Source organism: Ascaphus truei, chromosome 5 (genome assembly GCF_040206685.1).
Source record: "Ascaphus truei isolate aAscTru1 chromosome 5, aAscTru1.hap1, whole genome shotgun sequence".
Classification (NCBI taxonomy): domain Eukaryota; kingdom Metazoa; phylum Chordata; class Amphibia; order Anura; family Ascaphidae; genus Ascaphus; species Ascaphus truei.
In genome coordinates, this window is record NC_134487.1 from 118807491 (window position 1) to 118827593 (window position 20103).

The following is a 20103-nucleotide window of genomic DNA, read 5'->3' on the forward strand; positions in this document are numbered from 1 at the left end:
AATTTGTGCTAATGCGTGGTACAGGTATTGCCAATTTAAGAGGGGGGAGAGGTTTCCTCCAAATATCTTGCTCACTCCTGCTGCAGTGTACCAAGAATCGAATAGAAACCCGCCATGTCCCCCACCATTCAGTCAATTGTTCCTTCCATTGTGTCCACCCTGTGCTCCAGATGTGGTGGCAGGGCTCTATCAATGATATGAAGAAAAACACCAGGGGAGCGATGGTAAACCTTAAAAAGAAAAACACTACATAGTGCAAATATTGTATGTACAATTAAACGTGAATAATAAAGGAGCTCCCAATTACAAACTCACAATCGAGTAGATATTAAGGAGCATAAAATCCAGCCATGAAAAAGGATGGTTCCAGGTCAGTATAGTAGGAGGACATCAGACCTCAAGGAGAGAAAAACACCCTAGTGTAGATGGTAACAAAATGCGTTTATGCCAAAGAAGAAAATTGGAGGCTTACAATGTGGACGAATTATCACAGCAGGGTATACACAGTACAGGAGGGGTGATCCACCGAGTCGCGACCTCAGGGTTACTCCTCACCGACACCTCTGTGAACCTCTTCTACATCCGCAACCACGCTAGAGCCGATACGTCACTTCCGGTCTTCCACCCTGCCGGAACTGACGTCGACGGATGTTCTAGCGCTACCTTTCCCTCTCGGTCTGGTCAATGAGCCACGCTCTACGAGTTTCGCCATTCTGTGTCACGGCTTCATCAGGAAGACTCCCGTTCAACGAGTTTCGCCGTTCTGCGTGACGGCTTCGTCAGGAAGACTCCTGACAAAGCAGTCACTCAGAACGGCGAAACGCGTATTAACTACAGTATTAACTGAGCTATAGTGTGCTTGTTTTATTCTTTGCAATAACCATACTGTATTTGTTTCTATATTTGCAGATCCCTCGATTTGAACACCATACAATTGGTGTGGCATGCACTAAAACATCAGCTGAGAAAATATGTGAAGCCAGGAAACAAAGGCGAGCTAGAGAAGGGGATTCTGAAGTACTGGGACAAGTCTCTAACGGTGGAAACGTGCAATAATGACATAAATCATATTAATAAAGTGTTACTGGTGGTTATTGAAAGAAACTGCATGGCAATCGGAATGTGATGTAAAAAAATTATTGCCTTTTATATTGCACTAAACAATTTTTTTTTCACATTTTTTTTTTTTACTCTTCCACATACAAGTTTCAGTAACCGCTGACAAGTATCAACCACTGATGGGGTGTGAACGTCTTCATCAGATTTTTAGTGTGTAGCAGACAGCCTTTTGTTGCTTTTGCCATGCCTAGCATAGACATGGACACTCAGGGGGAGGAGGCATGATCCATGCTAAATGTGAGTTACTGTATGCAAGTTATGTCAGTATTGTGTCCAAATCCCTAAGTGCTGAATTTAAATATTACACTTAGGTACAGTTTTACAGTAAAGTTTTAAACTTTAAGTGAAACACCCAGAATTTTGTATTTGCTTGATTATTATTGTATAAAAGTATTCTAAATTATTGTTTTAATGTCATATGTATAAATATATATATATATATTTCTATATTACAATGGAGGTACAGGGTTTGGACAATTTTGGGAATGATCTTATTCTGAAAACACTGCATGTTTTCCCGAAAAACAGCAACCTCTGGGGGAAGAGCGGGTGCATTCACATGAAAGTGCATTTTTGTTTGCTTATAGCGACAGCTCTGCGTCTTGGTGCTGGGGGGGGAGGGTATGCACTCTTTGCTTTGGATGGAATACATTTGCTGGTCATTGAATTTGTGCATACACGTACTACCGGTATGTGAACTGTATGGAACACATGTGCGGTTCATTGAATTTGCACATGATCATACTACCGGTAAGTAAACTGTATGGACCGCATATGCGGTTCATTGAAAGTGAAACTGGGTTTCCCTTAATAAACCACACTTAGAGATAGAAGTTGAGTGGTTGCACACCGTAGTTGTTGTTCATCCCCTGTGCACATTCAGGGCTGTACTGAGGGCGAGGTGGTCCACCATCACCTTGCCAAAATGGACCAAATTCTTGCCCCTAACCCCCTTGCACGGGGTATTCTAATAAAGCATTTATTCCGGCTTAGGTTGTGCCAGATGCTATTTTGCAATTTTTTCTTATTGTTCTCATAGATGGAGAACTTGACAATAATATACTGCTGGATTGCAGAGAGGGAGACCCTGTTCTCAGAGCTGTCCTGAATGGCAAAGTATATCAGCGCCACATATGAATATGGAGGTCTTTGCTCCAATTCTTCATTGCTGCTCTCTGCCATGCTGCAATATGTCCGACAAGGTAACTTTCTCTCTCTATACAAGGAACTTATTTTGATACATGTATGTAAAAGGTTAAACTGCACATGCTACAGATGCAACCTCCAGTATCTGATGACTTGCCTGAGAAAATACTGTGGCTATCTCACAGTAAACGCTGCAACAGTTCTGTGAGATTTCTGCAGCCAGACAACTGGCCCATTGGACTAACACAGCGGAGGTCCCTGCACACATTCAGTTTTTCCAAGGCAAGTCATTGGATACTGGTGGCTGCATCTGTATGTTTCAAATGAGACATTTCTAGTGAAATTGTTATATTGTATCTTCTATAGAAACACGTGTGAATTTTATTGCATGTGCAACATGGCATGGGTAAAGATACTGAACTGTATTCAGTACACAATCTGGTGTATGCAATAAATAAATCATACTGGTCTAGCAATCAAGGAACCATTGCACACATTCATTAATCATTTAAAAAAATGTACAGTAAGAAGTAGGCATCGCTTAAAGTAGACCGTGCATGCGCTGGCATAGGCAAAGATATTCAGTGAACCGTCTGTCTGGGCACATTCTGAATTGCAACAACATAAATAACCACACAAATAATTCTGCCGACTCGTTTTGAATGTGAGAGGAGAATGTGAGAGAGGAGTTGAGTGTGACCCCCAGGCAGCGTGCTAGGGCTACTGGGTGAATGATGGTACTTCCAACAGTAATGTGGAAGGACGTACAGTAGTAAGGCCAGGTTTGGGAGGACGTATGAGGAGCTCTGTTTTTGTCATGTTAAGTTTAACTCTGCGGAGGGCCATCAAGGATGATATAGCAGAGAGACATTCAGAAACTTTGGTCTGTACAGCAGGTGTAAGGTCGGTGTTGAAAAGTAAATTTGTGTGTTGTCAACATAGAGGTGATATTTAAACCCAAGAGATGTGATTAGGTCACCTAGAGAAAGTGTGTAAAGGGAAAAGAGAATAGGTCTCAGGACAGAGCCCTGGGGTACCCCCACAGAGAGATCGATAGAGGAGGAGGAGGAGGCGTTGGCAGAAGAGACTCTGAAAGTACGATGGGAGAGGTAAGAGGTTGATAACAGCAAACACAGCTGTTAAAGCAACAGCCCATAGGTTCCGTGGCTGATGTAGTTGTAGGTGCAGTGTAGATCTTGGCAGGGAAAGGAGAAAAGGAACTAATTGCGCAGTATGTCAAAAACTTTAATACAAAACAGAAACTGGCAAATCCCCCTGAATGAACACTTACCATTTTTATGTCATGAATGACATAAACAAATGTATCTTTAAATGAGGGCAGTCTCTCTCCTCTCTGACGCAGGGCTCCGGTGTGTGCCTTTGCTTTCTGCTTCAACTCGTGTTACTTCTGTATACGGCCGTAAGTGTTCATTCAGGGGGATTTGTGCAAGTGTTCATTCAGGGGGATTTGTGCAAGTGTTCATTCAGGGGGATTTGTGCAAGTGTTCATTTATTGATTTATTGTTCTTTTTTTATTATTTTAACCATGGTCTTTTATGTATTTATTTTCTACATGTCCTATTAAGTTTTACCACTAGGTGGTGTTACTGCATTAGTTGTGTTTATGGGTGAGCACGTATCAGTCTATTTTTGTGATTAGACGGACGTAAAAAGACTAAGGCTGCGTCCTCGCTAGCACTGAGCGGGCGGCACTTGCTGCCTTTACTTACATATATCTATACATGCAAGTCCCCGCGCGCTCGTGCACGGGCATGCACGCTCACCCACGCTTTGCGCTTGAATAAACAAAAAAATTTAACTTTCGAGCGTGGTCTTATTGCATGCGTCTCAACGCAAGGATTAGGCTGCACTTATATTGATGGTGACACCGTGGCAAAACAAATGTATTGCCGCCGTCGCGTGCGCTTATAGTAGAAGCGGCGTGACGGCGCAGTTGCGATCGCTGGAAGTCAAGTCAATTTTATTTTTCCAGCGACCGCAGCGTGACGTCACCGTCGCGCCGCCGGCACTATAAGCGCAGCCTAACAGATATCTGAACATTATACTTTAGAATAGAGGTTATCACTGGAAATTCTTATTTTTAATAAAGTCCTCCAACTAAGCGGTGACCTGTGTGTCACCTCTCCCTGGGATTGACAAGTGATCATTAAAGAATGTTTTGTTATCCTTTGAGGCCGACAGCCCAGGGGTATGGTGATTGTCCCTAGTGTCTCTCCCTATGTATGTCTCTTTGTATGTAGGTATGTCTGTGTCTTTGTATGTATGTATGTATGTATGTATGTACACAAATGTATTTCGAGATTTGTCCGTGATCCTCACAAGTTTTGCCGGGGCAGACTATAATGGCCCATCGGATTAACACAGCAGGGGTCTGTAATAGACGCACAGTAAGAGATGGGCTGAATCAGTCACTAACTGTGCGCCTCTCACAGGCGATCGCAGGGGTTTTATTTAATTTTAAACATTATAGTAATGTAGCAGGGGGTCTGCGGAGCTAAACCACATTGATTTCAGGTCCGTAGACCCCCTACTTCCCGAGATACAGGCCCCGTTATGGGGTGCCGGTATCTCCTATGCATTGAAATGTCCCGATCACCTGACGCGAGACATTTACATGCATAGGAGATGTAAAAATATAAATTAAAATATGTAATAACCACCAAAACACAACCCACACCCTGTACCCCAAATAAAACCATATTTTATTTTTTTACACACAGGATTAATACCACAGGACGGCGGTGGTCCCCGGGTGGTCCCGACGGGTGTACGCAGGCCCCACAGTGCACCCTGGGGGGTACCCATGGGTGTTTGTGGGCACTCGGATGATCCACGCTAGGCTCCGTGGGCCTCCAGGTGGTCCCAGCGGGCCCCAATGTCTGGAGGTCCCCGAGTCGTCCCCACGGGTGTCTGGGGACCCTCGGGTGGTTCCCACAGTTTTATGTGGGGGTACATGTACATATTAAAAAGACCCCCAATTTCCCAATACATATTTTAAAAAGCCCACCCTCAAATACATATATAAAAAAAAGACTCCCAACCCCCCAATAACATATTAAAACGACCGCCACAATACATATAAAAAAAAGACTTACCTTGTGGATGATCAGGTCAGGTCCAGTGGATGTGGGGGTCCGGCGGCCAGCACTGCAAGTTGGGGTCGACCTCTGGCCAGGCCCAGCTGCCGGTGATCTCGTGGCTGGATCCCGACTCTCCACTCAGCAGCAGTCTGCATGCCTCTATCCCTCTGTCCCACGCCGAGCTTCCTACAGGCCTCCCTCTCAAGCCGTTGTGCACCGGAAGCGGAGAGCGCTTCCGGCACGCTGACGGCAGGGAGGCCCGTTGGCGTGGGCAGAGGGATCGATTCATGCAGGCTGCTGCTAAGGGAGAGCCGGGCCCGGCCGCAAGAGGACCGGCAGACGGGCCTGGCCAGAGGTTGGGCCCAACTTACAGTGCCAGCCAGCCGGGCCCTCCCGACTCACCGGGCCCGGGACGCCAACCCTCGCAGACCCCGCCTGTTGGCAGACCCAGTCTGTTGGCGGCCGTGTGTGTGTCTATATATATAGATACTTGGGAGGTTCTGACAACTAGCAGCAATGGACAGGACTCACTGCAGTTTTTTCCCCTCATACAGAGGTAACAGGAAGGGTTCAAAGCTTTAGTGTTAGGACCTGCATTTTTGGTTTACCTTGACGTTGGTATGCAGGCTTATGACACTTTGGCCAAAGGGTTTAACTAAACAACCAAGTAATTACTATTATTATTCAAGTATTTAAACTTTATACTCATTACCATATATGTTTTGTCAATATGATGTAGCATTGGGCACCCGTGTCTTCTGTTGTACGTATACATTTGCCACGCTCAGTAGCACTCATTTTGGGATAAATATATATTCATGATGTGGTGGATGTAGGAGTTTAAGCTATCTGGGAATGTGTGTTAATTAATTTCTGACTGATAACAGTCTATGGAGGTTAGGTGGCACCTCCCCCCAGAGCTCGCTCCTCCCCACCTTTTTAACTTGGGAGGTTCTGACAACTAGCACTCATTTTGGCATAAATATATATTCATGATGTGGTGGATGTAGGAGTTTGAGTTATCTGGGAATGTGTGTTTATATATATTGTGACAGAAACCAGGGGATGGTAATAAATTCCATATACAGGGCTCCCAGGATACTGAACAGTTTCTGTCCTGTCTAGGCTGAACAGGGCAGCCTCGTGGTACATGCACTCCATTCCACAGTTTGTCTGCTGCCTGTTTTCTGTCACCTGCCATGCTGATTAGAGATCAGGTATATAAGACCTGTTTCCTGTTTCCTCTCCCCCTCTCCCCAAGAGCCTGGAGGCTGGAAGGCTGCTGAACTACAGAGGGGGAAGCCTCTTCTCCAAACAGGTTCAATCATTCTGTTCGTTTGTCTAAGACTGCAAAGGTACTTATTTTGTTGGTGGAAGTGGACAAGCCACTTCCAACTCTGAGTCAGGGATATCTAAGTTTAAGTTATCGCTCAGATGAGCAGCTTTTTGTTTGGCTTTGTTTTCTGTTTGCACTGTGGCAGTCTCAGTGCTTGGGACTAAATAAACCAGGCCTAGCCTGTTTAAAGGAACAGTACGTGACGTCTCATCATTTAACGTACCCTAAAAGACCGAGTTCTAACAGTCCCGGACAGACGGCGGAGCCCCGGAGTAAGCCGTTTGTATACACACACACACACACACACACACACACACACACACACACACACACACACACACACACACACACACACACACACACACACAATATATATATATATCCATCCTTTAGTGGGCTATAAGTGATACACACTTCGCCCCACCCCCCAAAATCAAGCTCTCTTTGAAGACCAGCACAGACCTAGGAAAAGTCGGTGGTTAGGTTAGAACCATAGTGTATTATTCTAGGGCGTACCTTCCGAGTTCCCGATTAGTAAATGCAGTTTTTGCTAATCGGATATCAAAGGGAAGGGCAATCCAGAGATGAGGGGCAGTAAGTGAGAAAGATTTTAGGCGGGAGAGGGCTTTAGATAAAAATAGAGATAGACATAATGAGCAGAATGCAAAAGTCAGGTAGGTGTCCAGCGAGAAATTAGGGTTGAGATGTAAGGAGGATTTGATAGGACGCCAGGAGAGGGATTTCAGCAGTTGTCACAACATCACATTTTGTGAAAAACTAGATGAAGGGGGATGAATCAAATCTTAAGCTTTGCAGTGCCCTATTGAAGTCTACTGGACATCACAAGGGGCTATAGAAACAGACAAGCAATGGGGGAGCATGGGATTAGAGAAAAATGAAAAAGCACAAAATAATATTGTAATAACTGTGATTTCAAAGTTGGTTTAGGGGGTGTGATAAGAATGCTAAAACACTTACACGGCCATGTGTAAGCAGACACAGTATTTGGTATCTTTCTTTAGGCAATTCCAATCCCTCCCAACATCGAGTAAATGGTGGTTTGTAGGGTTGTGAAATAAATATAAAGATATATCTGTACTCACACGGCCGAGTGTGAGTCCTTGCGGAAAATTGGTAACTTTGGGGTTAAATTAACCCATCCGCATCCGTTTGCCACCCGATGAGGGCTGTTCTCCAATTCGAGATCCGCATGCAATTCTGACCCAGGCTTGGGCGTCAGGCAGGAACTCTCCCCGGTGGTTGTTTATATGAGGGGGGGGGGGAGAGAACAAGTGAGGCGCGATGTCAATGGAGTAATAAAAGGGCATTTATTTAAAAATAGACAACAGGACTCACATACATACATACATAGAAGTTGGACCCCTGGCCTCCTTCAGTAGTCCAGGATCGAGTGTGAGCAGCTGTTTAGAAGCAATCACGTGTCCGTGAGGCAGGAGAAAAACCTTTCCTGCTTGGCTTCAAAGGCTGCTCGGCGATCCGGCTACGGGTGCCTCTGTGGGTCAAATCCAGCCGGTGATTAGGAGCTATGCGTTTCGCCGACGTATCGGCTTCCTCAGGCTCATGTGCTGACGTAGGGGGGGGGTCTCCTGACTTTATATAGACCCACTGTGCAATCAAATACTAATAGAAACAGGCTATGCATCACAGATCCCTGTTAACATTGGATTCAGCTTTGGTGTGCAATTATCAGTGTCTGGATTCACACTGTGTTATCATACATAACTGACTAGGTGCTTAATATGCAATATATGCAGAAACGTACATGTTCAGTAGATTAATAACCTTACATGTCAAGGTGTTATATTAATGAAATCTCAAGTCACATACATAATTTTTCTCTGTTAAATAAATAAGAAATATGATTAATGCCTCATTAGGTCATTTCTTAAACCTTTAAACATACGATTTTATACAAATTCCTCCAAAATCATTCCATTTAAAATCAGTAACATATTCTGTAAATTAAGACCTCAAAATGGTCCATAAGGTCATATGACATTTCTGGACATATAAAAACTACAGTTTACATGGCAATTAAAATTCTGAACGCAAACAACACTTATTAGTTCTCCGTTCACATACAAATTTAAGACTACAACTTCATGCAGATATAATTAAAATTCGTAAAATTCCTTTTTTATAACTGTTTAGTATCCTAGGTAGTTGTGGGCTATCTATTTTAATGAATTAAAAAAAATTTGGAATTTGTGATCAATTTATAAAAAGGAATTTTAAGAATTTTAATTATATCTGCATGAAGTTGTAGTCTTAAATTTGTATGTGAATGGAGAACTAATAAGTGTTGTTTGCGTTCAGAATTTTAATTGCCATGTAAACTGTAGTTTTTATATGTCCAGAAATGCCATATGACCTTATGGACCATTTTGAGGTCTTAATTTACAGAATATGTTACTGATTTTAAATGGAATGATTTTGGAGGAATTTGTATAAAATCGTATGTTTAAAGGTTTAAGAAATGACCTAATGAGCTATTAATCATATTTCTTATTTATTTAACAGAGAAAAATTATGTATGTGACTTGAGATTTCATTAATATAACACCTTGACATGTAAGGTTATTAATCTACTGAACATGTACGTTTCTGCATATATTGCATATTAAGCCCCTAGTCAATTATGTATGATAACACAGTGTGAATCCAGACACTGATAATTGCACACCAAAGCTGAATCCAATGTTAACAGGGATCTGTGATGCATAGCCTGTTTCTATTAGTATTTCATTGCACAGTGGGTCTATATAAAGTCAGGAGACCCCCCCCTACGTCAGCACATGAGCCTGAGGAAGCCGATACGTCGGCGAAACGCGTAGCTCCTAATCATCGGCTGGATTTGACCCACAGAGGCACCTGTAGCCGGATCGCCGAGCAGCCTTTGAAGCCAAGCAGGAAAGGTTTTTCTCCTGCCTCACGGACACGTGATTGCTTCTAAACAGCTGCTCACACTCGATCCTGGACTACTGAAGGAGGCCAGGGGTCCAACTTCTATGTATGTATGTAAGTGAGTCCTGTTGTCTATTTTTAAATAAATGCCCTTTTATTACTCCATTGACATCGCGCCTCACTTGTTCTCCCCCCCCCCCTCATATAAACAACCACCGGGGAGAGTTCCTGCCTGACGCCCAAGCCTGGGTCAGAATTGCATGCGGATCTCGAATTGGAGAACAGCCCTCATCGGGTGGCAAACGGATGCGGATGGGTTAATTTAACCCCAAAGTTACCTATTTTCTGCAAGGACTCACACTCAGCATCTTTATATTTATTTCACAACCCTACAAACCACCATTTACTCGATGTTGGGAGGGATTGGAATTGCCTAAAGAAAGATACCAAATACGGTGTCTGCTTACACATGGCCGTGTAAGTATTTTAGCATTCTTATCACACCCCCTAAACCAACTTTGAAATCACAGTTATTACAATATTATTTTGTGTTTTTTCATTTTTCTCTAATCCCATGCTCCCCCATTGCTTGTCTGTTTCTATATCTTTATAAGGGCTCTGGATTAACCCTTTTCTGGGGTCGAAGCAGAAGGGATTTTTAAGGTTGGCTCAAAGCATTTGCTAGAGAGCCGCGGTTGATTTGACTGCCAGATTGTAAGCACACCATTTGTAGTAAACTCAAGGTAAGCACCAGGTTTTTTTTTCCCCCCCTATCACAAGGGGCTAGTAAGCTTTTGGCATCTTGGCTGTCCAGTGGACATTGTCCCTTACTGGGATCAAATCGCAGGGAGCTGTGGATGCGATCAGTACCAGCTACAAGAGGAAGACTTCCCCTTCCATTCCCAATGTCAGGATATGGGCTGTTACCCATGTTTTCGTTATACAAATGATCGCAGGGACACGGAGCCGGAAGGTTCACGGCACTTGGGTATGGTGAACATTTTGGCCCTGCAATGGTTGATTAATTACATATAAAAGTAAAGAAATGCAACGGCTGTAAGACATTTAACAATTTACTATAAGAGCGAAAGACATTCTTTAAAGACACAATTTTTAAAAAAATGCACCCTGATTTAATTTATTTATTTATTTAACTCATGTTACACATTCATTCATTCAAATCATTTTTAAGTGCTATATAATAAAAAATAAATAAAAAGTAATTGTACAGAACTTAGTAAAGTTTATTAAAAAGAACAAAATAACAAAAAATGTGTTTCTCTTAAATGCTATAGTTTTCCCAATTCCAGTCCTTATGAACCCCCCACAGGTCAGATTTTAAGGATACCCTGCTTCAGCACAAGTGGTTCAGTCAAAATGACCAAGCAACCTGTGCTCAAGCAAGGCAGGTTGTGAAACCTGACCTGTTGAGAAACATTATTCTAGTGTAAAGCAGTTCTTGGATTGACAATGACATAACAATCAACACCTACTATAATCCTATCAAACCAGCAATCGATCTTCGGGTTAGAAATAGGAGTCACAAAATCATTAGGAATGTCACATTCATAATATATGCTAAATAACGAAGCATGTACAGAAGCTGTCCTGAGGGCAAAGTAAATTGTGACACTTGCGAATGCCAAAGATGTCCATAATGCATGTCACAGCATGCACTGTTGCTCCACTGACTGCAAACCAAAATCATTGAACAAATGTACATACTGTATTGGTAAACAGGCTGGACAATGCCACTGCCAGAGCTCCACATAGAACAGAACCAGGCACTATCTTGGTACTCTAGACTAGCAGTGCGCAAACTGGTGGACGCGCCCCCTGAGACTTTTTTTAGAGGGGAGGACGCGGGCCACGCGGCTCACTTACCTGGCTTCCGTGGTCCACTCGTCTCCATGACAAGGCAGTGTCAAATGAGGCCGCGTGGCCATATGACGTGACGTCACATGACCCCGCGGTGTCATTTGACGCCTGTTGCCATGTAGACGTGACGTCAAATGATGCAGTGGGTCACGTGACGTGACTTCACATGACCCTGAAGCATCATTTGACGCCGCAGGGGCGGCGTGCCACAGTGGGAGAGCAAGCAGGGGGGGTGCAAACCACAAAGTTTGCGCACCCCTGCTCTAGATCACTACACAGTGGAAATTAAGGCTCTCATAGTCCCCTTTTGAATATCCTATTAAGCAATCTTCCCCTGACTCATGAAAATATTAGCTCCATTCACCTGAATAGAGCTGTAATCTTCCCAATCAAGGGCAAGACCGTTTCAGAACTTGTTGAATTGGGGCCATAGAGAACTACCTAATCATTCCATTAGCTACTGTAGTATGTGAGTGGGGTGCAATAATGCTACTTTTAAAAATTGCACTAATCAGAAAAAATGCAGTGACATTCTTAGCTTACCTGCTATCCCCAGCATTCGCCACATAGAGTTTGCCCAACAAGTACACCACAATAAGAGCCGTGCAGCCACCAGATATATTGTACATGCTTCTTTCGTGTTCAATTTGCAGATCCTGAGAAGAAAAGGAACAAAAGTGAAAAAAGAAAACTGGCAGCCTATATATATGTAAAAAGCGCACAGTATTCTGCCACATTAGAGGTTAAGCCCTTCATGGGGACCTGCAAATTCAGACTTTCCCTCATTTAAACCAAAACACTGGTAGTAGATTCAACATTTTGCCTCTAAAAGTCCACAACTCTGAACCTTTTAGATTGAAAGAATTGAGACCCCGATGAGAGTGCTTATGCATAATTGACTGCTTAACTTGGATCATCATGTTTTATGACCTAACTCACTATTATTAGATGTAATTTGTGACACAATTAGAAAACAGAAAATGACTGTTTTTTTTTTCCAACACAGCACAATATCATGTAACTGTGTCAAGGTGCTCACTGGGGCTCCGAGTGGGATACGATTGTGAAACCGTCTTCCCAAGTAATTAAGACATCAGTTCAATTCAGACATTCTTTTACAACGGCTTCCAGTAATATTTTTTCTGTAAAGAGTCACAGAATTCTCCCCACCTCTCATACTGTATATTCAAAGCTTCTGTTTTGTGGACGCAAGCATTAAAAAGATGTCAATGTTTTTGTTCTCTTCAGGTACGGTACCATCTACCACAGGGGGAAAGCAAAGACACTATAGCGCTAAGCAAAAATAATTTCACATTTTTTTTATTTTATTTATTTAGGAACCCACATTGAATACCGATTGTTATTCTGCTGGCTGTCGGTATTACTTATTATGTTCAACATTGAATAGTACTAAAATAAGAGCCGTGTCTTGATCAAGTGCTGGAATATGCTGAAGGAGAATGTCTTCAAAGCAAAATGAAAAGGGTAGTGCATGCATAGAGCCATATACAGTATGACTCCCTTTAGTCTATATTAAGGTGTCCAGTCACTGTAACTATTCAATATTTCTGCTTCTGTTTTCATTTTCTTTAGGTGAAAATACTGAATGGAAACATTTTGCCCATCACTTAGATTCTGTACATTATTCAGTTACTTACTGGTACAGTAGAGATGTGCAACTTTTGTGACCCCAGGGAAATTTGCCCTTTTGTCATGAAAACATTTGTAACAATATGAAAAGTTTACGAACAAAATTACTTAAATGACAGTTCACGCCAGATCAGGGTGTAATACCCCACATCGTAACTTGATTCTGCATTACAGGCATACCCCGGTTTAAGGACACTCACTTTAAGTACACTCGCGAATAAGTACATCTAGCTCAATAGGCAAACGGCAGCTCACGCATGCGCCAGTCAGCACGTCCTGAACAGCAATACCGGCTCCCTACCTGTAACGAAGGTGTGCGCAAGCGGGGAGACTATAGAGTCTGTTACAAATGCCTTATTTACATAAGTTCTGCACGTATATGACGATTGCAGTACAGTACATGCATCGATAAGTGGGGAAAAGGTAGTGCTTCACTTTAAGTAGATTTTCGCTTTACATACATGCTCCGGTCCCATTGCGTACGTTAATGTGGGGTATGCCTGTAATGTGCAGGTCACATGACTCCAAAATTCCGGTCACATATCCTTTATATTCGCCCAGTTTTGCAAAATGTGGGCAAAAAATGGTGAAATTGATAACATTTTGCATGTGTACAGCACATTTTTACTTACCGCTCAGTGCATTACAATTTGTTGTTTTAAGGTGACATTACAATTATTATTTTGTTTGACATTGTTACTACACTCCAACAAAAAATAGGGTCTGGTGGACACTTGCCTACAGGCTAAATTAGAAGCGGTGCTACTGTAGTACAGGTGGGATGGTGGTCTGCAAGCCCATCCAGAAGTATACAGTAACAAGAGGACCTGTGTCACGGGAGACCAGTACTTTTAACACCTTTTACCACCAGGGATTACCATCACCAGACAGGACACAATAATTGATTAAAACAGAGTTTATTCTGGCGAACCAGCATACACAATATACACTCACCAACTGGGGGTCTGGGGAGAAAGTCTCTAACCTCACTAGGTGCTGCTTCAGTAGGCTTATCCTGTCTGCTTCTTCTCCAGGCTTCTCAGTGCTTCTCTCAGTGCTATCCAGCACAAAGCACTTTGGAATCTCCGGCTCAGCTGTGTCTCCAACAAGCTTCACACACTGTCTCCACTGGTCGGGCTTCTCCGGCGCTCCTCCGCTGACCGCAGTTTATGTGTATGCTCGTTTACACGAAGCACTTTCGAAAAGCCCGCCAGCGCGTCTCCGATCGCCTCCACACTTCATCTGTTTCTCTGCACCAGCCGCGCTCCTTACATAGCCCCCGCTGGCTATGCTCAACATGGAGCAAGGAGCGGCGACAATCCCAGCGCAGATCGTGACTGGGCAGCCATTCACAGGCGAGGGCTCGACTGGCTGCACCAATGGGAGGAGGGGGCCAGCTTAGGTGCCCAGGACCGCCCCTGGATGACAGAGCGGCTGGGCAGCGGCAGATTTGAAAGCTGCCTATGGGAATTGCGCTGTGGGACTCAGTCCTGGCAACGGCTTCCCCCGGCAAGCCCCAAATCGCCCACTGGGACAGCACCTGCAGGTCTGCGGGGAACAAATGGTCTTCCTGCTGAGAGCCCATCCCTGGACCTGATAGCCAGTCCTTTCCCGCCCACCATTTGCCACGAACCGTTATTCCATTGTAAGTAGCACAGGTAATTGGATTAGTGTGTCTGCGAGCAAAGGAATAATTACACATCGCCTTTTTACACGCTAGCTGCCTTCTTTAATTGTACGGGGAACAGGCTACACTTAAACATGGGGAATACATTTTCCTTTACAGGGAATAAAGTGTTTATATAAACATATGCATTCATTACATTCCCTGTATATACAGTTTTCCCCTTCCAGATATTAGACAGTGATTTAGCGCTTTTCTAGAAGGGGTTACACAAAGCATATCATACTTTAGCCAAAATAAGCCTCGCAGAGGTGGCCATTACACACGTTATTGGGGTAGCCAGCCGGGCTTCCCCTTTATTATGGGAGGCTGGCTACCCCTACCGTCATAATCTGCAGAACTCTTAAGAAGATTGGCAAAAACTGCTAGAAAGAAGAATTTATTAGGCAGAGCGATGTAATACAGGGAGAAAAGAGCACAACATTTTGGGGTTAGCTTTCATCAGGTGCAAAAGAAGCTTACCTGACGAATGCAAACCTCGTTGTCTCCCTGTATCACATCGCTCTGCATAATAAATTCTTTATTCTTGCTAGCAGTTTTTGCCAATCATCGTATTCGGAGTGCTGCAGGTTCCCTTGTTCCTGATTGCTACACTCCAGTGTGAAAAGGGTGGGTAAAAGAGGAAAAGCAAACTGCGCACGGCGGATCCGTTTGAAAAAAAGTATCTATTAAAAAAGATCCACAAAATAGGGTGACAAAACAATAAACACAGCAATATTGGTAACATGAAACTTAAAACATATAGAACACCAACAAGCTCATAGTGAACCCCCAAAATAACCACAACATATATATAAGCATATAAGTGTCACAGAGGAGTGCTACTGGGCATGGCAATATACATTTAAGACCAGAGACGAACATGAAACACAGACAGAGCTCAATGCACATCAAGCGAAACTTTATACACGGTACAGTGCCTAAATATACATGTATAGATATCTATTAAATAAAATGGTCTTTTAGTTTAACATGAAACTTACAAATAAGTATACAATAAGGGGTGGTTTATGCGGATTGGGAGACAGAGTAAGGAAAGCCGATGTGATTGGGAGATGTATGTGTCCGGACCAGTTTTCCTTTGGTGGCGTCGCAGACCGGTTGAATATATAGTTGGTGTTCCATCTGGCTGACGGTGATCGTGGTCCAGACATACATCTTCCGATCACATCTGCTTTCCGCCCTCCATCTGCTGATCCGCATACACCGCCCCTTTTAGTATACTTCTATGTAAGTTTCATGTTACCAATATTGCTGTTTTTACTTTTGTAGTCCATTTTTTGAGGACCTTTTTAAATAGATACTTTTTTCAAACTGATCCTCAGTGCGCTGTTTGCTTTTCTTCTTTTTTCTGTTTGTGAGACCTCCTTTGGGAGTTCTCACTTAGGAGTTAATGGAGTACGCGGCCTGCTGAGGGCTGCAAGGGGATTCACACTGTATGTGGGTACAGCGCGGGCGGTTATTCCTTAAATAAAATATCTGTGAAAAGGGTGGGATTAATACAAGTTTTGGATTGGTGACTGATGATTTTGATCAGTAAATATGTTTGTGTTTGCTTATAGAGCAAACTTTACTATGAAATATTTATAAATAGTACAGAACTAACATTTCTGAAATCTGACCACATTCTTGCATGTTGCAAAAAAAATGTAGCATGTTCAACTTCTAGTAAACAAGAAGTCTGAAAAAGAAAATATTTTCGCATAAAAAGTAATATCCTTTTTAATTTATGCTCTAACAACCCATAAAAATCCTATAGCGCTAGAAAAACCCCAGATAATTTATATTAAAAAAAAACATGGTATGCCTAGCATTAACAACAGACAATTCTGGTATTCCCAATGTTTCTGAAAAACTGTGTCTCCTTGGAAGGAATTTCCAAGAACTCTTTAATCTACCCGTACATCTTATACACATTCCGTGAACCACAAGTTCATGTGTCACAGCTGAGAAGTGACGTAAATTGCCTATTCAGTATGCTGATTCTACATCCCCTTCCATGGTCGAGGAATTCGTCTAGTCACTGGTCAGGGATAAATATCACTATACATTAAAACTTAACGTATTGCGAAATTCAAAAACCACAGTGATATTCCAGGTACAGTATCAAAAAGTCAGTTTGGTGACAAGAAAACAAATTATCGGATTAAAATTAAAAATAGGTTTCCATTATACCGTGAAACATTTTTGTGACACACGTGCATGATTTTGCATGTTTTTACATTAAATTGTAATTGCTCCACTCTTGACAATCTACCTAAATAAATAATAATTTGATGTAGCACCCCTGCAGTGTCAACTATGTTGCAGATATTTGCGTCATCTGCAAAAAGGCATACTTTCCCTTCCAGATTATTTGTAATGATGCTGATAAAGATACAGATGCAGCGGCCGTTATTCGAACATTTCACGGAGCCGTTTTTGTGTGCTCTGCTGTATTCCACGCGGCATACACGCAGCCAATCGCCACAGGCACACGTGTTTATCGCGGTTGCTTTGTTTGAATTTCATGGATTCTGTTTCTTTGGGTGCAATTCTTCACATATCCGTGGCAGAAATGAATGAATTGTAATATGTACAGTACTGTGCTACTGTGTTAATTTCAGGTGTTTAAAAACCAGAACACTAAAATGCCATTTTCTGCACTCGCGTCTTAAGGCGGTACGGTTGGAAGAAATCACGCGCCATGACATGGTTATTCCGAGGTATACAACACGGGAAATGTTCGAATAACGGCCGCTGCATCTGTATGAAAGATCTCTGGAGATACTCCAGTGGTCGCCTTTTTCTCCTCTCAATTTAATCAATTCACCATGACCGTCTTGTTTCATATTCTTTAACCAATGAACAATCTTACAATCTAACCCCAAAAATTGCTACTTGTTTATCAGTCATCTATGTGGGACAGTATCAAGGGCATTACTACCATCTAGGTAAACTAAATCTAGTGCTCTGCCCTAATCTCCCAGTAAAAAAAATGAATTACTATAGGTTTGTTTAACATAATCTCCATCTAGTACATCCATGCTGTCTGGGATCTTGTAAGATTGCTGGACTTTGGATATGCAACAATTCTTTATTTTAACAGTGTTTCCATAAAGAGGCTCACTGGCTGTACCTGCCCACCTACCTCTTCCCTACTTACACTTCTGTGACGTGGTGCTATTGCTTGCTTTTCTAATTGGTTACTGACATTATGGCTCATATTTACAAAATGGTGTTATGCCATCGGACACATTCCTGGGCCGCGAAACAAATTAGGATACATTTTATTGAATGACCAGTAAGGTGCTTTTTGTGAAGCCAAAGGAGTCTTAGTGCTATGCCATGTTTGGTAAATATGGGTCTATATTTTACAGTATACTGAGCAATTTACAGTTTTCCCAGGCAACTGCATGAGCTTGCAATGTCAGAGAAGTGTGTGCTCAGAATTGAACAACTGTTTCACAAATATCCACTAATCTACAGTAAGGTTTAATTTAGTACACTACTTTTCTTTACCCAAGAATGCCATCTACTGGACGATATTCCTAATAGCAAGATAGATATAATCACCCCCAAAAATATCTTTTTACATCAATAAAAAACATTAGCAAGAGACTGGGCTATAGGTAGAGCAAAAACACATTCAAGAATGATAAACAATATAATACACACTAAAGGTAAATTCATGGATAAATGATGAAAAATGGTACAAAGTATACAAACTAAAATGGGCACACTGAAAAGACAATCCCAAAAGTGAACATAAAAAGTAAAAATAAAAATAGAGCATAATTATAATATAAAATGATATAAGAACAGTGAGTGGAGCTCCACTAAAGTAAACCTATTGTGTAGATGTAGATAACGTGAAACAAATGAAAGATCTACAAATACAATGCCACAATATGTGCAAAGAGTGGGTGTGCAACTGCTATAGTCCTTCACCATCAGATTCAATCAAAGTACCTGCAGCGCAAATACCCATCCCTTGTGTACTGAAACAATCTATTGGTAAGTAAAATAAAGGGAATACACTTACAAGTTCAATGTGAAATAAATGGCTCTCAAAAACACTAGTGCTGTTATTACTGTCTCTATTTGCATCTTTATGTCTGAGCCCATTCAACAACAGCATTATCATTCCTCCCGCGAGGAGCTGATGCTTCAGCATCAGACCAGTGTGATGTCACTGGGGGGCATCACTCAGCAACCAGTTCTCCAACACATTTCCCTAGTCCTCCCTTGCTTCATCAGCTATGCGTGTGTACAACTACTCTGAGCAGATGCTCTGCACATGTGGTGGAGTTGCCCTAAAGTTACCTCTTTTTATAAAAAATGTTTTCAGTGAGATAAAAAATATCACAGAGATAGATTTCCCCTTCCGGCCTGAGAATGCGCTGCTCCGGCTCTGGCGAATCGCTGCTGGTATCCCAAGACATACGAAAACCCTAATTAGACATCTCATCTATGCAGCCAAAAATACACTAGCAAGAACGTGGAAAAGACCCTCCACCCCATCCATGGAAAAATGGTGGGACAGAGTGGAATTTATTAGAATACAGGCATACCCCGCATTAACATACGCAATGGGTCCAGAGCATGTATGTAAAGTGAAAATGTACTTAAAGTGAAGCACTACCTTTTTTCCACTTATCGATGCATGTACTGTACTGCAAATGTCATATACGTGCATAACTGATGTAAATAACGCATTTGTAACAGGCTCTATAGTCTCCCCATTTGCGCACAGCTTCGGTACAGGTAGGGAGCCGGTATTGCTGTTCAGGACGTGCTGACAGCCGCATGCGTGAGCTGCTGTTTGCCTATTGGGCGATATGTCCTTACTCGCGAGTGTACTTAAAGTGAGTGTCCTTAAACCGGGGTATGCCTGTAATAGAGAAGCTGACATACTCCCTTAGATATCAAACACCAAAATATCACAAAATATGGGCTCCCTATATGAGTGTAATGGAGAGTCATAATTATACATAACAGACCTCGGTGCTGAGTTTTTGGGCCATAATACCAGGGTCCTTCATACACCGACCAATGATCATTTTGAAATTCTGCGAATATTATGTTAGAACTGTGTAATGATAGTCGGTCAATCTATCAGTACCCATGTAAACTATAAAATGTATCAAACTCCTTTGAATGTTGACCTCTCTGATTTCTCCCCCCCCCCCTTGTTTTTTTTGTTTGTCTTTGACCTTTGTATGGAATCTGTCTATTGTTATGTTGGGAGGACTGCAATATACAACATACAAGTGATCTCACAG

The 20103-nt window shown here is 42.4% G+C and overlaps 1 protein-coding gene across 3 annotated transcripts in view; it reads right to left on the bottom strand.

Annotated features, from left to right (window-relative positions):
* PPM1H (protein phosphatase, Mg2+/Mn2+ dependent 1H) overlaps positions 1-20103 on the bottom strand; it is a 271895-nt gene that overhangs the window by 126948 nt on the left and 124844 nt on the right. For all 3 annotated transcript variants that reach the window (XM_075600520.1, XM_075600522.1, XM_075600523.1), the window contains one exon: positions 12049-12161. In XM_075600520.1, the coding sequence (XP_075456635.1) occupies positions 12049-12161 (113 nt within the window). The remainder of the gene's footprint in view (positions 1-12048; positions 12162-20103) is intronic.